The sequence below is a fragment of the Corylus avellana genome, chromosome ca7 (genome assembly GCF_901000735.1).
Source record: "Corylus avellana chromosome ca7, CavTom2PMs-1.0".
Taxonomy (NCBI): Eukaryota; Viridiplantae; Streptophyta; class Magnoliopsida; order Fagales; family Betulaceae; genus Corylus; species Corylus avellana.
The window spans coordinates 6,136,300-6,152,819 of record NC_081547.1 but is presented as its reverse complement, the minus strand read 5'-3'; the positions used below and the strand labels follow the sequence as shown (position 1 = coordinate 6,152,819).

The 16,520-nt window shown below is 37.8% G+C and overlaps 1 protein-coding gene across 2 annotated transcripts; it reads left to right on the top strand.

Moving 5' to 3' along the window:
- Nucleotides 1-587: 587 nt before the first annotated feature.
- Nucleotides 588-16,234, top strand: LOC132186191 (uncharacterized). 2 transcript variants are annotated; one of them, XM_059600040.1, is made up of 16 exons: nucleotides 588-971; nucleotides 1,167-3,905; nucleotides 4,953-5,388; nucleotides 6,206-6,434; nucleotides 7,138-7,302; nucleotides 8,126-8,398; nucleotides 8,522-8,767; nucleotides 9,382-9,777; nucleotides 9,875-11,296; nucleotides 11,483-11,539; nucleotides 12,575-13,003; nucleotides 13,291-13,514; nucleotides 13,985-14,115; nucleotides 14,796-15,065; nucleotides 15,145-15,323; nucleotides 15,469-16,234. In XM_059600040.1, exons 1-16 carry the CDS (start codon nucleotides 596-598, stop codon nucleotides 15,553-15,555), a joined length of 7,659 nt encoding a protein of 2,552 aa, XP_059456023.1. In that variant the 5' UTR covers nucleotides 588-595; the 3' UTR covers nucleotides 15,556-16,234. The 2 variants fall into 2 exon arrangements, with proteins under 2 accessions (XP_059456023.1, XP_059456024.1); XM_059600041.1 differs by having other exon boundaries at nucleotides 861-971; nucleotides 1,187-3,905.
- The last annotated feature ends 286 nt before the right edge of the window (nucleotides 16,235-16,520 follow it).

The following is a 16,520-nucleotide window of genomic DNA, read 5'->3' as shown; positions in this document are numbered from 1 at the left end:
AAGTGAACCCTTTAGAGATTTTATCTCCCTAAAGGCCGAAAAAAGTTGCTCCGGCGCCCGAGAAGCACCAGAGAAGATGACTTACAGCCAGACCCATGGGTCTGGAGTGACCCGCCACCCAGCCATGAAGCTCAAAATATTGTATGTGTGGGTGTATGATATTTTTGTGGATTTATTTTGTGTTTACTTAGGTGTCAGTTTGTGAGTAGAGACCGTAAAAGTGGCATTTTAAGGCTCATTCATATTCAATGTCTTCTCTATAATAAATAAGTGTAAGAGTCCATTAAAAAAAACATAAATAAATTTTTACACCTTTACTTTACGTGACTTTTAAAAGTATTATTGCATTAAAATTCAATAATAATTTTACAATTCAAATTAGGAATATTAGAGTAAAAATCTGAGAGTGAAAGACTGTAACGAAAGAAATCACTACAGCAAATAAGCAGAAGGTAACGACTTTTTGAAGAAATGAATATAAACGGCTTACAGAAAGAAAACGACGACGTTCCCTTCTCTACTTGCAGTTTTGTACATATAAAACTGCTCCTCTTCATTCCCTTTCTTCTTCTCTTTCTGATCAAGACCCGAACCAATGCCAGACCCAAATCCAATCGCCACCATGGATCCGATAGAGCACCTCCCACTCCCTCTCGTCCCATCGGACCCGATACCTCCCGCCCCGACCCGTTCCTCACCACCAGGATCCACCATCGACTTCATGCCCGACTTCTCAGGCTACTCATGGGTGGCCTACTCGGCCTCCTCTCTCCTTGTCATCTCCCATTTCCCCTCCCCTCTCTCCCCCGAAGAAAACCTACTCGGCCCCATCTTCCGCCAGGTGTTCGAACCCTCCGCTTCCGAGGTCGCCGCCGTCTCTTGGTCCCCGGAAACGCCCTCCACGGGCCAGCTCGCCGCCGCCGCGGAGAATTGTGTCTGGCTGTTCGAGCATGACTCTGCGAGGTCCGAAGGTATGTTCATAGTTATTTTCTGTTTGGTTTGCCGAGGGAATTGAGCAAGAAAAGTGAAAGTTTTAAGCTAACGTTGTTGGAGTACAACCAGCATTGTTGTATTGATTGTGCTTTTAGTTTCTAAAGTATGAGAATGTGGTAAATCTCATTTTGGATTCACTGTAATTTATTTTTGATCTGGAAATCTTAATTCAGGTTCTTTTTGTTGGAGCCAGAGTGCAGTGCTTGTACAATCCACAAAGGTGGAGGCACTCAAATGGACGGGCAGTGGGGATGGGATAATTTCCGGTGGGATCGAGGTGGTTTTATGGAGAAACAACAACAGGTCATGGGAAATAGCTTGGAAGCTTAAAGCAGAGCGTCCTCAGACTCTTGTTTCCGCGGCATGGTCCATCGAGGGACCTTTGGCCTCTGCAGCTTATCCTAGTGAGCTGCAGATTGAAGGATCAATGGCTGATGCGGCAAGCAAATGCGTGTTGGTATGTCGTAGTAGTGGAAAATCTGAGTATGTGAAATCTGAGCTGCGGCATCCTCTGCCCGTGTCAATGCTTCAATGGAGGCCGCCAACAGGAAGACAATTGATCAGAGATGCGAAACGTTCACCTAGAGATGTTCTGCTAACGTGCTGCTTAGATGGAACAGTAAGGTTGTGGTGTGAGGTGGATAGTGGAAAGATCAGAGAAATGCGCAAGGACATCAACAGTCACGAAACCGCGGGGCGTTCTTTTTGTGTGGTTGCTGTTATTGAGGTTAACCAGGCCTTAAATGGAACACTGGGCATGGATTTATATGTGTTGTGGGCGACAGAAATTGGGGGCCTTCTCAGAACTGGTGATGGAGTTAACCAGGTTTTCTCGACAGAAGGATCTGAGCATGAAAAGGCAGGCAGATGTGAGTGGTTAGTCGGGTTTGGTCCAGGAAAGTTGGTACATTTTTGGGCTATCCACTGTCTTGATGACATATCCCCAATGCGGTTCCCCCGGGTTACGTTATGGAAGAGACTAGAACTGCAGGACCTCGAAGAGGGAGAACTTCGTAGGAATAGTTTTTCAAATTTTAAAGACAGATTACTTCTTAATAAATTCGTTATGTCAAGGAACCACTTGTCTGGTCCACCAATTATGTTTTCTTTGATGCACTTATTGCCTTCTGGTTCTTTAGTTTGGTCATTGTTATATACTCAAACATCAAATAATATAGAGGATTCATCACTTAATAAATCCAGGACAGATAACTATTTATCATGTTCTGCCACTGGAGTTTTGAATTTAGGTGGTCATGCTGGAAAAATCATACAAGTTGCTGTGCATCCTTATAGCTGTGAAGTTGAACTGGCTGCATCTTTGGATTCTAATGGATTGCTTCTTTTTTGGTCACTCTCCACCATTTCCAACTGCATTGTGGGTCGTGCATCGCTGATTCCAAGATGGAAACGTTTTGGAAAATTTGTAACTCAAGATTCATGTTCCAAATACACATGCTTAAGGTGGGCTCCTTCAGTATTGGATGAAGAACTGGTTCTCTTTATGGGACATGTTGGAGGAATTGATTGCTTCATAGTTCGAATTTGCCAAAATGGAGAAGAAAATATACTATGTCACTACTTATTCACCATACCTTTCACTGGTTGGGGTCCATATGACGACGGTCCCACAAATATCTTTTCAATTCCTTTGTCTTCCACTTGTAATAAAACCTTCAAGTATAATAAATTTTTGCTTTTGGGGATATGGATGAAGGGCTTCCAGGCTTTATCATGGGAAGTGACCTTTCATTCTTATGATTCATTGGTAAGCTGCTGTGAATGTAATTTTGACAATACAGATGCTGCAGCAGGGTGCATGTGGAAATTTGAAGGTGCTTTTGGTAGCAAAAGATATTGTCTTGGTGTTACTCCTTGCTCATCATATCTACCAGATCCTCACTCCCATGATCAGGTTACAAGTTTTGCTGTGGTCTGTCCAGGCAGTCCGACCCTCAAACAACAAAAGCTGGCTTCAAGCAATGATCTGTGTGGTAGTTATCCTGCATATATCATGGCCACTGGCTGCTTTGATGGTAGTTTGAAACTGTGGAGAAGTATTGCTAGTAAAATATCAACTCCTCACGTGCCATGGGAGCTTGTGGGTATGTTTATTGCACATCAAGGCCCCATTAGTGCTATATGCTTGACCGATTATGGTCAGAAGATTGCAACCGTGTGTGTGGAACATCATTCAAATACTGTCAGCACCCTTCATATATGGCATTCTGTACACCTTAAATTTGCGGGGACTTTTATGCTAGAAGATACATTATTCCTTGACAAAGATGTTGTTGCTTTAAATTGGTTAGCTTTAGGAAATGGTCAGTTATTACTTGGAGTTTGCATGCAGAATGAGTTGCAAGTATATGCACCAAGGCCTTGTGGTGGTCAGACTTTGTTGAACTTTGAAAAATCTTTGAAAATGGATATATGGGTTTGCATTGCATTTGCTCATACTTTCTGTCCCATTCATGACTTCATTTGGGGACCCAGAGCTGCAGCTGTGGTTATTTATGATAATTACTTCAGTGTATCTAGTCAGTGGTTGTTCCATGTATGTAAAAAACACAAGGCTAAGTTACATCCGAATTATACCGAGGATATTTGCCTTTATTGTGATGGTGGAACAAATGAGGACATTCTTCCTGCAGTTTTCACTGACTGTGACATTGGCATTCTCAGAGAATCATCAATTGAAGATGGTAGTGGTGAATGCAAGTCTGGGCTGCAGGTAAAGATGAATAAGAAGATTGATTACCTGTCCAGCAGTTTGTTTGTAGCAAGGGCTCAATGGAAATGCGATTCAGGTTCCAAGCTTGGTTTATGGAGCCTGCTAGAAGTAGTGGAGAGGTTTAGCGGATGTGTGCCTAGCTATCACCCTGAAGTGCTACTTATGAATATATATTCAGGTATTATGAGTTAGTAATTACTTGTTTGAAACTCTGATTTAAGTGCTATAACATTGTCAAGCCTCAGGAATTTAGAAATATTTTTGTTGGTGAGATTTGCAAAGGCAAGAGTATTAAATTGATTTACAGACTTGTTGGCTGCATTTGGGAACTTGTGTCTGTCATGTGGTAAAAATATTCTAACCGTTTATTTGCTTCTTTTCCAAATATCTGAAGTACTCTTCATAGATTTCATTTGATCCTCCGTTATAGGGGAACCTAGTGACTGGTTATTCTAAACTGAAGTTATCTTTCTATGTTACCCTGCCACATTACAGCTACATATTCCGTTACAAGCAAAATAAAGTTTCTGCAAGTGTTTGGCTAGACTTTCTTGGATGTTGTTAGCATGAATATGATGGAACCCCTTAAATAAAAATTTGTTATAGTAAATAAATATATATTTTGATTGAAACAAAAGGCTAAACATGCTAAATTATTTTCATCTTGTTACATGAATGAAGGATTTTGCAGATATGGGTTTGTGAATCTCCTTCACATTAATGCTCTGTCCTGAAAGAATTTATACTGACTTACCCTCCTCTTTTCTAATCTTTCTTTCCCTTATAATATATCTGTGTTCATACCCTTTTTCAATTGCATGGTGTAAATGGACTGTCCTTATTCATGTTGGACGTGACAATTAACAAATCGTTGCTTGCAATACATTTTAGTTTGTTGAAGTTGTAGAATTTGGAACAACCTGCCATGAAAATTATAAGTATCATCTGATTTTCTTAGATTGAAGGTATTTACAAGTGGTTTTGTTGTGGGTGCATTATGCTTCATGGGAGCTTCAGCATGGTAATCTACATTTTTTATTCTGCATATACATGTGTGTGTGTGTGTGCGCTCTTCCTTTTCTACTGTTTTTTAACCATCAGTTCCCTTGTCAAATTAGTTTTGGAATTTGTAGACCAAATATTTCTTCTCTAGGATGGGACTCTGCAGTTGTAGAGCTTTTCTTTCAATGTGTTAATTAAAGCATGTTATCGCTTATGCGTTTAGGCAATTGGAAACGTGCATATGCGGCTGTGAGGCATCTTGTTGAGTGTCTTACTTCTAGTTCTGCTTCTAAGATGGAAAATATCTCTGCCAAGTCTAGCCACATTATCCCACAAATCCTTTTGTCAAATTATTTTGATGGAATTCTCTTGAAAAATTCAACTGATAAAGGATTTCAATGGAGTGGAGATTTGACCGAAACATCGTCACAGTTTCAGAGCAGCATGAATTCTGAGCCCATTGCTTCCAATGAAATGTTCCCTTCCTCTTCCACAAAATCTGAACTTAGTGGGTTTGTTGAGCCTCTTGAGAAGTTGTATCAATTAGCAGCTTTAACCAACATGGAGAAGACGCAAATTCTTGCAATTATAGATCTTCTTGGGGAAGTTAGTATTCCACACATTTCTACCTATGAAAGTCTTGATGAACCTGGGCGAAGGTAATTCTGAATCTGAATCAGATGAATTTCTTTGTTTACATGGTGCTTTACACGATCTTTTGTGATACCCTTTTTGCAAGATTTACTTACCATAAGATTTTATGTTTTCACAGAGTCTATTTTTAAAATGACAATTGTTGAGAGAATGTAAAACCCATTTATTAATAATCATTGACTATTGAAGATAATGCATTCCCAATCTCACGTGGCTACAAAGCCTAAAAGTAAACTAAGAGCTGTGTTCTTAAAGAAAAATAAAATTATGTTAGAAAATTTAAAGTATGTAGCGATTATTAGCTTACATGTGAAATTTCTAATTTGTTGTTGTTGTTGTTGCTGTTACATGAATTTTGACCCTCAAAAACCATGATGTGCCACTCTAACATGGTGGGTGGTTCAATGCCCGTTGTTGACTTTTCTAGGTTGTAGAAGGCATGTGATGGATTTTACAAATCCATGAACTTGGAGTCGTTTATGAGGGAAAAAAAAAAGGTTCTGCGAAATGTAGAAGTCCTTTAACGGTTGACAATAAGAGATATGTGAATTAAATGTTTTTTTGTTTGAATTAAGATACTAATATTTAGTTATGACTTTTTACACTGGTGCCTCTATTAGTTAATATCATCTAATAGTGGAGTATTGAAATATCTTTCTTTGCTCTAAATTTTGTGCATGTAGAATGTGTGGTTGATTGCTGACTTTATTTTCCATATTTGTCTTTCTTAAAGTAACACCAGCTTTGTGTTCAATTTTTATTCATGGAATTGTAGTCTTTTAATGGTTTTAATGTCAATCTCGTTCTCTTTTCCCCCTTCAGGTTTTGGGTGGCATTGAGGTTTCAGCAGTTACATTTTTCCCGAAGGTTTGGTAGATCAGCATCAATAAATGAGTTGGTTGTTGACTCCAGGTTGATTGTATGGGCCTACCACTCTGATTGTCAGGAAAATCTATATGGTGCTGTTTTACCTAATGAACTGTCTTGGCAAGAAATGCGGGCTATGGGAGTTGGATTTTGGTTTACTAATACAACACAATTGCGTGCACGGGTAATATTTTGAGCTATTATTATTCTTGGTCTATACACTATATTGGGAAAATTACTTGATCATTGAATAAAATAACAGAAAAGGATTCGATCCTTTTTACCAGAGTGTTATTTTGTGCATAATGTCTATGATATTTTTGACACCAAAGGCACTGGGTAACCCCACCTTCATTGTTAACGCCTCAGCTGATAGAAGTAGAACCTTCTATGTTATACTCTTGGAAAGTAGTGTGAACGAGTTGAATTAAACTGAGTTGTTTAGTTAGATGGATATATTATTGCCAAAGGAGTCTTACATCCTTCTTGTAGACTAGTTTGGTTTTCTGAGCAAGTATATTTCACGTGGCTGACAATTTCTGATTCTATCTGTTCAGTTGTTTAAGGAGAGAAGTTTATTTCATGTAAGTTATGAGCTGATGTCTACAAGGTGATTGTTAATTGTTCTCTTACCATCCTGCAATAATGTTGTATCTTTTTTCTTTTTCTTTTTTTTTTCTTAAGCCAATATGACAGAAAATACGTCATTTCTTTTTATTTATGATCTTTGATTGTTAAATATATGGTACTGTCCTCCCCTCTCTTTTAGCCACAGGTCTTTATGAACAGTTGTGGTGACACCTATCTCTCTAGACAATGTAGTGAGCAGAGTTCTAGTCTGTATCTTTACTCTTTAAAAAGTTTTAACACTTGTTTTTCCACTGTAGATGGAGAAACTGGCAAGATTACAATATCTGAAGAACAAAGATCCTAAGGATTGTGCACTGTTATATATAGCATTGAATAGGCTTCAAGTATTGGCTGCCCTTTTCAAAGTCAGCAAGAATGAGAAGGATAAGCCGTTGGTGGGTTTTCTTGCACGTAATTTTCAGGTATTCTCTAAGTGATACGGTGTTAACTCATTAATTTATTTTGTTGGGAATTAACAGCTCACTACCATGAGTTTTGAGCCTCTATTAAATCACATCTCTCTTGGTTCCCAATTTTACAATCAGTTCCATGAGTTTCAGCCGTTTTTCCTATAGGTGCTTCCGTTAATTTTCTAGCAAAAGCTTGTAAAATCTCTCTATTATACTCCTAAAAAATACCCAAAAGAAAAAAGAAGAAAAAGGATTGAATAAAAGAAAATGCCAAAGCAGTTGGCTGAACTATCCTCTCATCAACCACCCCCTCACCTTGAGAGGGTGGTCGGACCATTGAATTGGAGCCTTGGAGGGATGCTTGGACCACCCTCAAAAGCTGGCAAGGGGGTGGACAGACCACTCCCATTGTTTTTTTATTTTTTAGAATTTTTCTTTTTCTTTTTATTTTTTTTTTATTTTTTTTTTAAAAAATAGGGGTGTAATGGAGATTTTACATGGTTTCTGTTTGGATATTAATGGAAAATATAACGGGATAATCTATTTGATTAATGGACCTGATTACAAACATTGAGAACCAAGTGAATGATTTGATATGGGCAAAATTCAAGGTACTTATCTTTTAATTTCGCAACTTTGCTTAGAATCTGGAGAAAACAATTACAGAAGCACTTTTTCCACAATCTTTCTTGGAAGAGGTTGATTCCTTAAACCTTCCACCCCTTTCTCCTATTCCTTAATTCGTATCATTGTGTGACAATTTTGATGAACTATGATGCTTATCAAATTTTGATGAACTATGATCTGAATTATTTATGCATAATTACTACTACAGGAAGAGAAAAATAAGGCAGCTGCTTTGAAGAATGCTTATGTTTTAATGGGCAGACATCAGCTAGAGCTGGCCATTGCTTTCTTTCTTCTTGGAGGTGATACTTATTCTGCCCTCAGTGTTTGTGCAAAGAACCTTGGAGATGAACAGCTTGCACTAGTAATTTCTCTGCTTGTTGAGGGGCGTGGTGGACCATTACAGCATTATCTAATAACAAAGTATTTGCTTCCATCCACCATTGAGAAAGGCGACTACTGGCTAGCAAGCCTTATGGAGGTTTGAGGGATATTAATACTTTTAACTTATTTTTTACAAAAGGACATTCTTGTAAATAGCTGCATGTATGAGATCCCCCTGGTTTTGATGATGTCATAACTTGGACCTGTCCTTGATCTGCAGTGGGAACTGGGGAATCACTTGCAATCATTTTTGAGCATCCTTGGTTTCCAGGTTGATCCTGCGACTGAAAAATCTGCACTTTCGTCCAAAAATGTTGCTTTTTTGGAGCCAAATATTGGTCTTTGTTGCCAAACACTAGCCAACAAAAGTAGCATGAGAAATGCCGTAGGGGAGCAAAATACTGCAGTTCTGGGTAGGTGGGCAACTGTGATGACAGCTACTGCTTTAAAACGATGTGGGCTTCCTGTAAGTTTATTTTACAGTTCATGCTATTGTAATATGGGTTTATATATGCTGAATGAATATTTATTGTTTCAATTGTGTTTTATTTAATAATTTTTCTTCGGATCTAGGCATATTTTACAATGTTTTACTTGAACTTATGCGTGGATTCTCTCACTTGTGCTGTGTGACTCTGAATCTACATCAGTCAATCAAAGGTTGACATACGAAAAAGCTGTTGTATAGTTTCTGACTCATGCTATTTATGATGTCCTTTATATGTACTATGCACATATAGTAATTATATGTTTAATCACATGTTATATTGTACACTCAAGATGTTTTACTTTGATGATTCTGTCCATAATGGTGGAAAGTGATACCTACTTTTATAGAATGGAAAGTGTGAGAATGGTTCTCTATCCTCACAAATAGAAGAGCTTTTGGAGTTAAGTTTTCCTTTTAGAACCTCTATCTAATTAGCTACTACCTCAAACCTAAGCTCCAAACTTTTAAATTCTTATGATATAGCTTATATTTTGTTTTATTGGTGACTAGACCAGCCTCAGGCTCTTTCTATGTTTGTTATCGTGTTTCTGATACAAAACTTTAACTGATACTTATCACATTAATTGTAGCTCGAGGCTTTGGAGTGCCTTTCATCATCCCTGGGCATTCTTGGGAGTACAGATGAAGATAGCTGGTCAGATGATGCTGGACATTTTGAAATTCTACATAGGATTCTAAAGCCTTCTCAACGATATTCCTCTAACTGGCTTTCTGGGGATGTAGCTTTTCATCTGGAGTACCATGATAAATTGGATTTGGCATTTCCGTACTTCTCAAAATTGATGAGAGAGCATCCAAGTTGGCCAGACACCATTGTAGGATCTGTTGGAGCTTGTACTTGCTCAAAGGAAAATAACATTCATGAATACAAGAAATTACTCGAAAACTTTCGGCATAAGTTATGTATAGGGCTCTCGCAGTTTGAGCAGAGGTTTTCCTTGGTTCCTGCCTGTCTGATTAGCATGGTATGTAGTTTGTAGAATATATGTGTTAACTTCTCAATAAAACTTCTGACAGATGCTTCCCATCTACTGATTTTTTTTTCTTAATCCCTTTCAACAGGTATTAACCGCACTACGCAATCATGGGTTCTTATTTATCGGATATGATATGTTGCATGGTTGTACTTCTCAAGTTCAGTCACAAAATGAGAGTAATACAGTTGATGGTTTCTTCTTAGGCCCTCCTCTGCATGAGCCACTTTTGAGGGCTACCAAAGAAATTTCCCTTTTATTTTCACGGTTTATTGCTGCCTGCAGTATAACTTGCTCTCGGCCGAAGTCATGTTACATTGAGAATGACATGTCTGCTGAAAGTAGTAGATCTAAGCAGTTAGATGCTTTGGGGTACTTCTTTGAAGGTCTTTTACCGTCATTGTGGAATTTAAGAGCTACTTTGAGAATTATTTGTGACTTCGTCGCTGAAGATCTCATCATGAAACTCCTTATTGTTCTTGATTTATTTGAGTTTTATGTACATTTTGCATCTGCTTTGCTTCAAAAAAACTCAAGAGTTCTCCTTCTGATGGTACAACCCCTCTTGATCACTCATACCAATGGGCATACTCCGTATGAAGTTGATATAATGGATTTGAAGAAACTCCTTCCCCAGATTGCAGAGTTGGTGGCTCAAAATCTTTCAATAGATGACAAAGGAGAGGGTTTTCAGGCTTCAAATAATGTGCAAAATAAACAATGTGGAGATGTAATCCATTCAATACCAGAAGATGAAAGATGGCAAATTATTGGCACTTGTTTGTGGCAACACATGTCCAGATTCATGAAACAGAAGTTAGATTTGGTGTCTGATAAGTTTGAAGATGAACGTTTCCCAGGTGTTTCCCTCGGAATTCTCTCTTCCACGGCATCTAGATCCACAAATTTGGAATCTGATGGCAACAGTGTAACTCAGGAGATCAGGCTGGTCTCATTGAGCTTGGCAAAGTTACTGAAGACCACAGTTACACATCTTTCTTCTTATCATGTAAAACAACTTGCGTCATTTCTATGGCAGAAAGTAGAGAATGGATTGCAGGTAGTGACTCTTCTGTGGTTAAAAGAATCTAGTCAGCCCCATCCTGGAGCCCCTTATCGGGGTGCTGTAAATATTGACGATGTGAAAAACAAAGACGAATCTTCAATTTCTGAAATACTTTGGGATATCTGTGCTGATTCTAAGATAATATCTGAAGGCTTTGCAAATGGAGAAGTAAATTTGTCACATTTTTTCGATCACAAACCCTGTAAAGCATGGAGTGATAAATATATTGGTCTGGGAGTACATGAAACAGAGGAATCTTATACATATGACACCATGCACAATGGTAGTTTTGCCACTAGTGAAGCTGGATCACCTGCTAGAAGTCTGTTTCGAAATGGACCCGCTTTTCTAAGTTCCTGGCGGAAAGACACAACATATACAAAGGAGATTTCAACTTTCCAACAGCCTAAAGAAATATATAAGAGAAATGGGGAGCTTTTGGAGGTGATATTTCTTTTTTCACAATTTATTTATTTTATTTTATTCTGTCTTTCATCTGGAGATGGCATCTAGTTCCGAAGATCAACATATTTCATAGCTCTCATATTGCATTTTACACTAACTAAACCTTATTTCTATTTATCAAAAAAAAAAAAAAAAAAAGGTAACTAAACCTTATTTCTTGAGCAGGCTTTGTGTATCAACTCTATTGATCAAAGGCAAGCTGCACTTGCTAGCAATCGAAAGGTTAGTCTCTGCACACAAACTCTAGCTTATGTTTGGAAGCATTTCATTTGGCAGGCGTTTGGTGAAAACTCTTTTTGTTGTTTGTAGATTGCTCCATTGTGTCTTTGTATAATATTTAGGTTCCAAGCCGAGGTTATATTTTCAAGTTTTCAGACTGTCTCTGACCGTTTAGTTATGTCTGTTATACATATTTTTACATTCTGCGGACACTTTCAGTTGGTTATATTATTTTTGTTGAACATGACAAGCCTAGTTATGGATGTAGCTTGCGGTGTCTGGCTTGCCAATTGACCAATACATGTTTCTACAAAAAAAAAAAGGGGGAGGTTGAAACCTTGCTTCTTTGGGGAAATAATCATATTTGAATTTATGACTTGTTTGAACTTTTTGGAATAGAATGTAAATGAATTCTCACAATCTGCTACCTCTTATTGTCTATATCTTTGTAAAATTCACTTTTTGGAAAAAGAATATTGTATGTACAGCTTGGATGGGTCAATCAAGCTGGTTTTTCCAATGCTACATAGTAAATGCTATTATAGTCTCTCATAATCCGGTTTCCTTTCATAAATTCTTTATTCTTCTTCCTTTATTTTCCCCCTAATTTTTTTATTAGCTGCCATCCCGCTATCATCTTTGAACTTGATCTTGTTATTTTAGTTTACTACTCTCTTGTTCTAATAATCAGCTTAATGCTGTGCATGAATGTCTTAATTACATTGACATGCGCATAATAGTGTTGCAAAATTTTCAAGGAAAGAAAAAACTTTTAAAAGTAATACCTAGAGAGGTTTTTTTTTTCCTTTTCAAAATGTTAATGAATTGTATTTCATTCTGAGTTATAAAAATTACCAATTTCATCAAAAGCAGGAGGCTGGGGCAGTGTTTGTCTGCTTGATTTATGCTGCATGACAGCTCACAGAAAACTACATTAGTTTTTTGCCCCTTGATTATATTTTAGCATTTACATATATCTTATATCCAACATAGAATTTTATGCATAAGCAAGTACTTATTAAATTCAATCTGAATCAGGGCATACTATTCTTTAATTGGGAAGATGGGATGTCTTTCAGTGATCAGTCAGACTATATCTGGTCAGAAGCTGATTGGCCACAGAATGGGTGGGCTGGTTCTGAGTCGACCCCAGTTCCAACATGTGTATCTCCTGGTGTTGGTCTGGGGAGCAAAAAACAGTTACACCTTGGGTTGGGTGGAGCAACTGTTGGTGTGGGCTCTTTGGCAAGGCCCGGCAGGGACTTGACAGGTGATGGAGCATTTGGGATTCCAGGTTATGCTGGTATTGGTGCCTCTGGCTTAGGTTGGGAGATTCAACAGGACTTTGAGGAGTTTGTTGATCCACCGCCTACCATTGAGAATATAAGCACAAGAGCTTTCTCAAGTCACCCCTCTAGGCCTTTCTTCTTGGTGGGTTCTAGTAATACACACATTTACTTATGGAAGGTAAGAAACTTCTATAATATAGTAATATTTGCAATTTTTATCTGGAAATGCATTATTTTGCAGTCTGTTCTACTCCATTATTCTGTTGTGGCTTCTATTCTCCAAGAAATTGCTACCAAAAAGCCAGAGGAAGCTGTAAAAGTCTGAAAGAACAAAAACACATTGTAAATTTGTATTGACATTAAATGTCTGAATATTGATCTAAAATGAAGTTTGTGAATTGTTTATAGCTCATTATCACTTTTAGGGCATAAGGATAAGGCTGATTTGGATTGTAATAACTGCAGTTCGGTAAAGATAAAGCTACTGCAACTTATGGAGTTTTGCCTGCTGCAAACGTACCCCCACCATATGCTCTTGCATCGATATCAGCTTTGCAGTTTGACTACTGTGGACAAAGATTTGCTACTGCTGCCGTAGACGGAACTGTAAGCACATGGCAGCTGGAGGTAGGAGGAAGAAGTAACATTCGGCCTACAGAATCATCTCTCTGCTTCAACAGCCATGCATCGTATGTTTTATATTCCTGTTGGTTTTAGGAGGCAGTTCCAGTCACCCTTCTTTTCATGTTAGCCATGTTTGGGAAGTAAATAGAAGATTTAGGAATTTGTTTGAGCATTATTTTGACTTGGTCAAGAATAATAACTTCAGCCCTCTGGATCTAAGGGAAGTAATTTCCTCAATGTTGCGGTAGAAGTTCTTTACCTATAGTGTCGCGGTTTCCCCCCATTTGTCTCATTGCATTGATTTTTCAGTGGTAGCAAAACCTGGGAATAATCGAAGAAAGTATTTGTCTAACAATTGATTGTCTATCACTATTATATTTCCTGCTTACTTGGTATTTCTAATTATCACAATTAACCATTCACTTGGTATTGGTTTGATTTGGTCTAGTTCCGGCTAACTTTTCTATTTGTTGAGATGTTACATGTGTTTTTTTGTGCTTTTCAATGGTACTAAATCTGCGAATGACATTTGCAGGGATGTTGCTTATATTTCCAGTGGATCAATCATTGCTGCTGCTGGGAATAGCTCCAACGGTGTTAATGTTGTTATATGGGATACGTTGGCTCCACCTTCAACCTCTCGAGCTTCCATTATTTGTCATGAAGGTTTTCCTTTAAGTTTGAAACTGCATTTTGGATACCCGTCACTATTTTGTGTACCTAATTTTATGGATTTTTGACATATAAAATAGGAAAATGCATACCAAACTCATTAAGTGACTATGCTCATGCAATGCAGACTTTTACATTGAGGCTGTTGAAATTTTTTCCTTCACAATTAGGTGATTTTGTTGGCGGTGACATAATCGTTGCAAAAAAATATGAACACAAGAAAATATTCCAACAGTGAGTTAGTGCGGGTTATGATGACAGCTATTTTTTTTTTCTAAGTGACAACTAACTATGATTATTGTAAAGTGAATATTGAATTTACTTTATTTAGGAAATTAGACTTGGAAGTTGGAATACTCTCTCTCTCATCTTCTTCTTTTTTCCCTTTTCATTTTACTATCAAATACAATTGCATTTATCCTGTATATAATAGATAGTCAAGGAATTGCATATATTGTTGGCAGCATCATTGGTGGATGTTTGAAGATAGTCAAGGAATTGGTACTTTAAACAACACCCCACCCCCCCTCAAAAAAAAACTCTTATAGGTGCTCTTTCCATATTTATTGTATTTGTAGACTATTTTAGCTGTGGTGAAATTAGTTAAAACATGCATTAAGTCTGTAATTTTCTCACATCTACTGTGTTGCCAACCACTCCCTATTCTTGTGAAGGTGGCGCCCGCTCCCTTTCTGTGTTTGATAATGACATGGGAAGTGGTTCTGTTTCTCCTCTTATTGTGACTGGCGGTAAAGGTGGTGATGTTGGACTCCATGACTTCCGGTACATTGCTACTGGTAGGACTAAAAGGCACAGGCACACTGATAATAGTGAACAAAGCATTAGCCTGTCTTCAAGTTCTGACATGCAGACAGGGGTTGCTAAGAATGTCGGAGACCAGAATCGAAATGGGATGCTTTGGTATATACCGAAGGCTCACTTAGGTACAGACATTTTGTTTTTTTTATGTGATTTGCTATGCATGATAATTTGGTCTAATTTTTTTAATCAAATGGTCTGAAGGGAGTATCACCAAAATATCTACCATCCCAAATACTAGTCTGTTCTTAACGGGAAGCAAAGATGGAGATGTTAAACTTTGGGATGCCAAAAGAGCCCGGTTAGTACATCACTGGTCGAAATTACATGAAAGACATACCTTTTTGCAACCCAGTTCTCGAAGCTTTGGTGGAGTTGTTCGGGTACTCTTTCACTCTTGCACTCATGTTAAACTTTAGGATTAAATCTGAATTTGTTAACATAACATAGAATCTGGTTTTGTTTTGGAACGAAATTTCTTTTAGTTGTATGCCCGTTCTAAAGCAAAATACATTCATTTTTGAACAGGCTGCTGTTACAGATATACAAGTTTTTTCTCACGGTTTTCTTACATGCGGTGGAGATGGCATTGTAAAGATGGTAGAGCTCAGATAGTAGCAATCACTGTGAGACACGTCACTTACAAACTGTTGATGGAGAACCATTTTTGCACAAGGAAAGGTTGGTGCAATTTTCCACGTTGCTCATTCTGCTGCTTATTATTAGCAATTTATCATACATCTTCTACAATTCAATTTTGAAAAGAGTTGCTATGAGAGCCTCAAATGCACCCGACCTTTCGTGAAGTTCCTTCCATCAGGAAGTGGAGAACTTGTGCCCTTTCTGGCAAACCAACCTTTCCATGTCTCTCAGCTCAATGTTTTTGCCTGGATAGAAAGCAGAGGACATAGTAATTCATGCAGCCCCTTCTGGATCCAACAAAAATATCTTTCCTGTTCAATGACCAATCTGAATGGAATAAATATTCAATCGACTGTGATAAGGAAAGATAACCAATCAGGTTGTTTGGCTGGAATGAAGGCTTTTTGTCGAGTATATACTGCTTCTATGATTCTTCGTGTTGTGGTCACCGAGCTAACAAGCATGAACAGAAGTTCCAATTTTTGTATACAATTTTTGCTTGCATAGGTAGGTGTGAAGAAACATAAAAAGGTTGTTTCTTCTGCATGTGGTCCAAATTTGTTGGATTCTTTAATCAGTTGATTGAATGTACATTTGTAATTGCCTCAAAAGGCAGTTGTTTAATGATTATTCCTTTCTCCTCTCTCTTTAATGCCACTTACTAATTATTGGTAATCGTAGTTGCCAAAATAAAATCTAGAGATTTTTTCTGTTTTCTTTGAGGGTCAAAAGTTCATTCATTTAAGCATCCAAATGGATGGTTAAATGGGTTTGAGTTGAGCCATCTAATTTCAGCATGGATCTTTTATTACTTTTAACAGGATGTAGCCTTGATTAGTGTTAGCACTCGCATAATTGAACGAGTGATGGGTGTGATATGGGTACTGAAAGAGGAAATTATGTAAGAAAAATAAATTATTTAAATGATTTTTAGGATT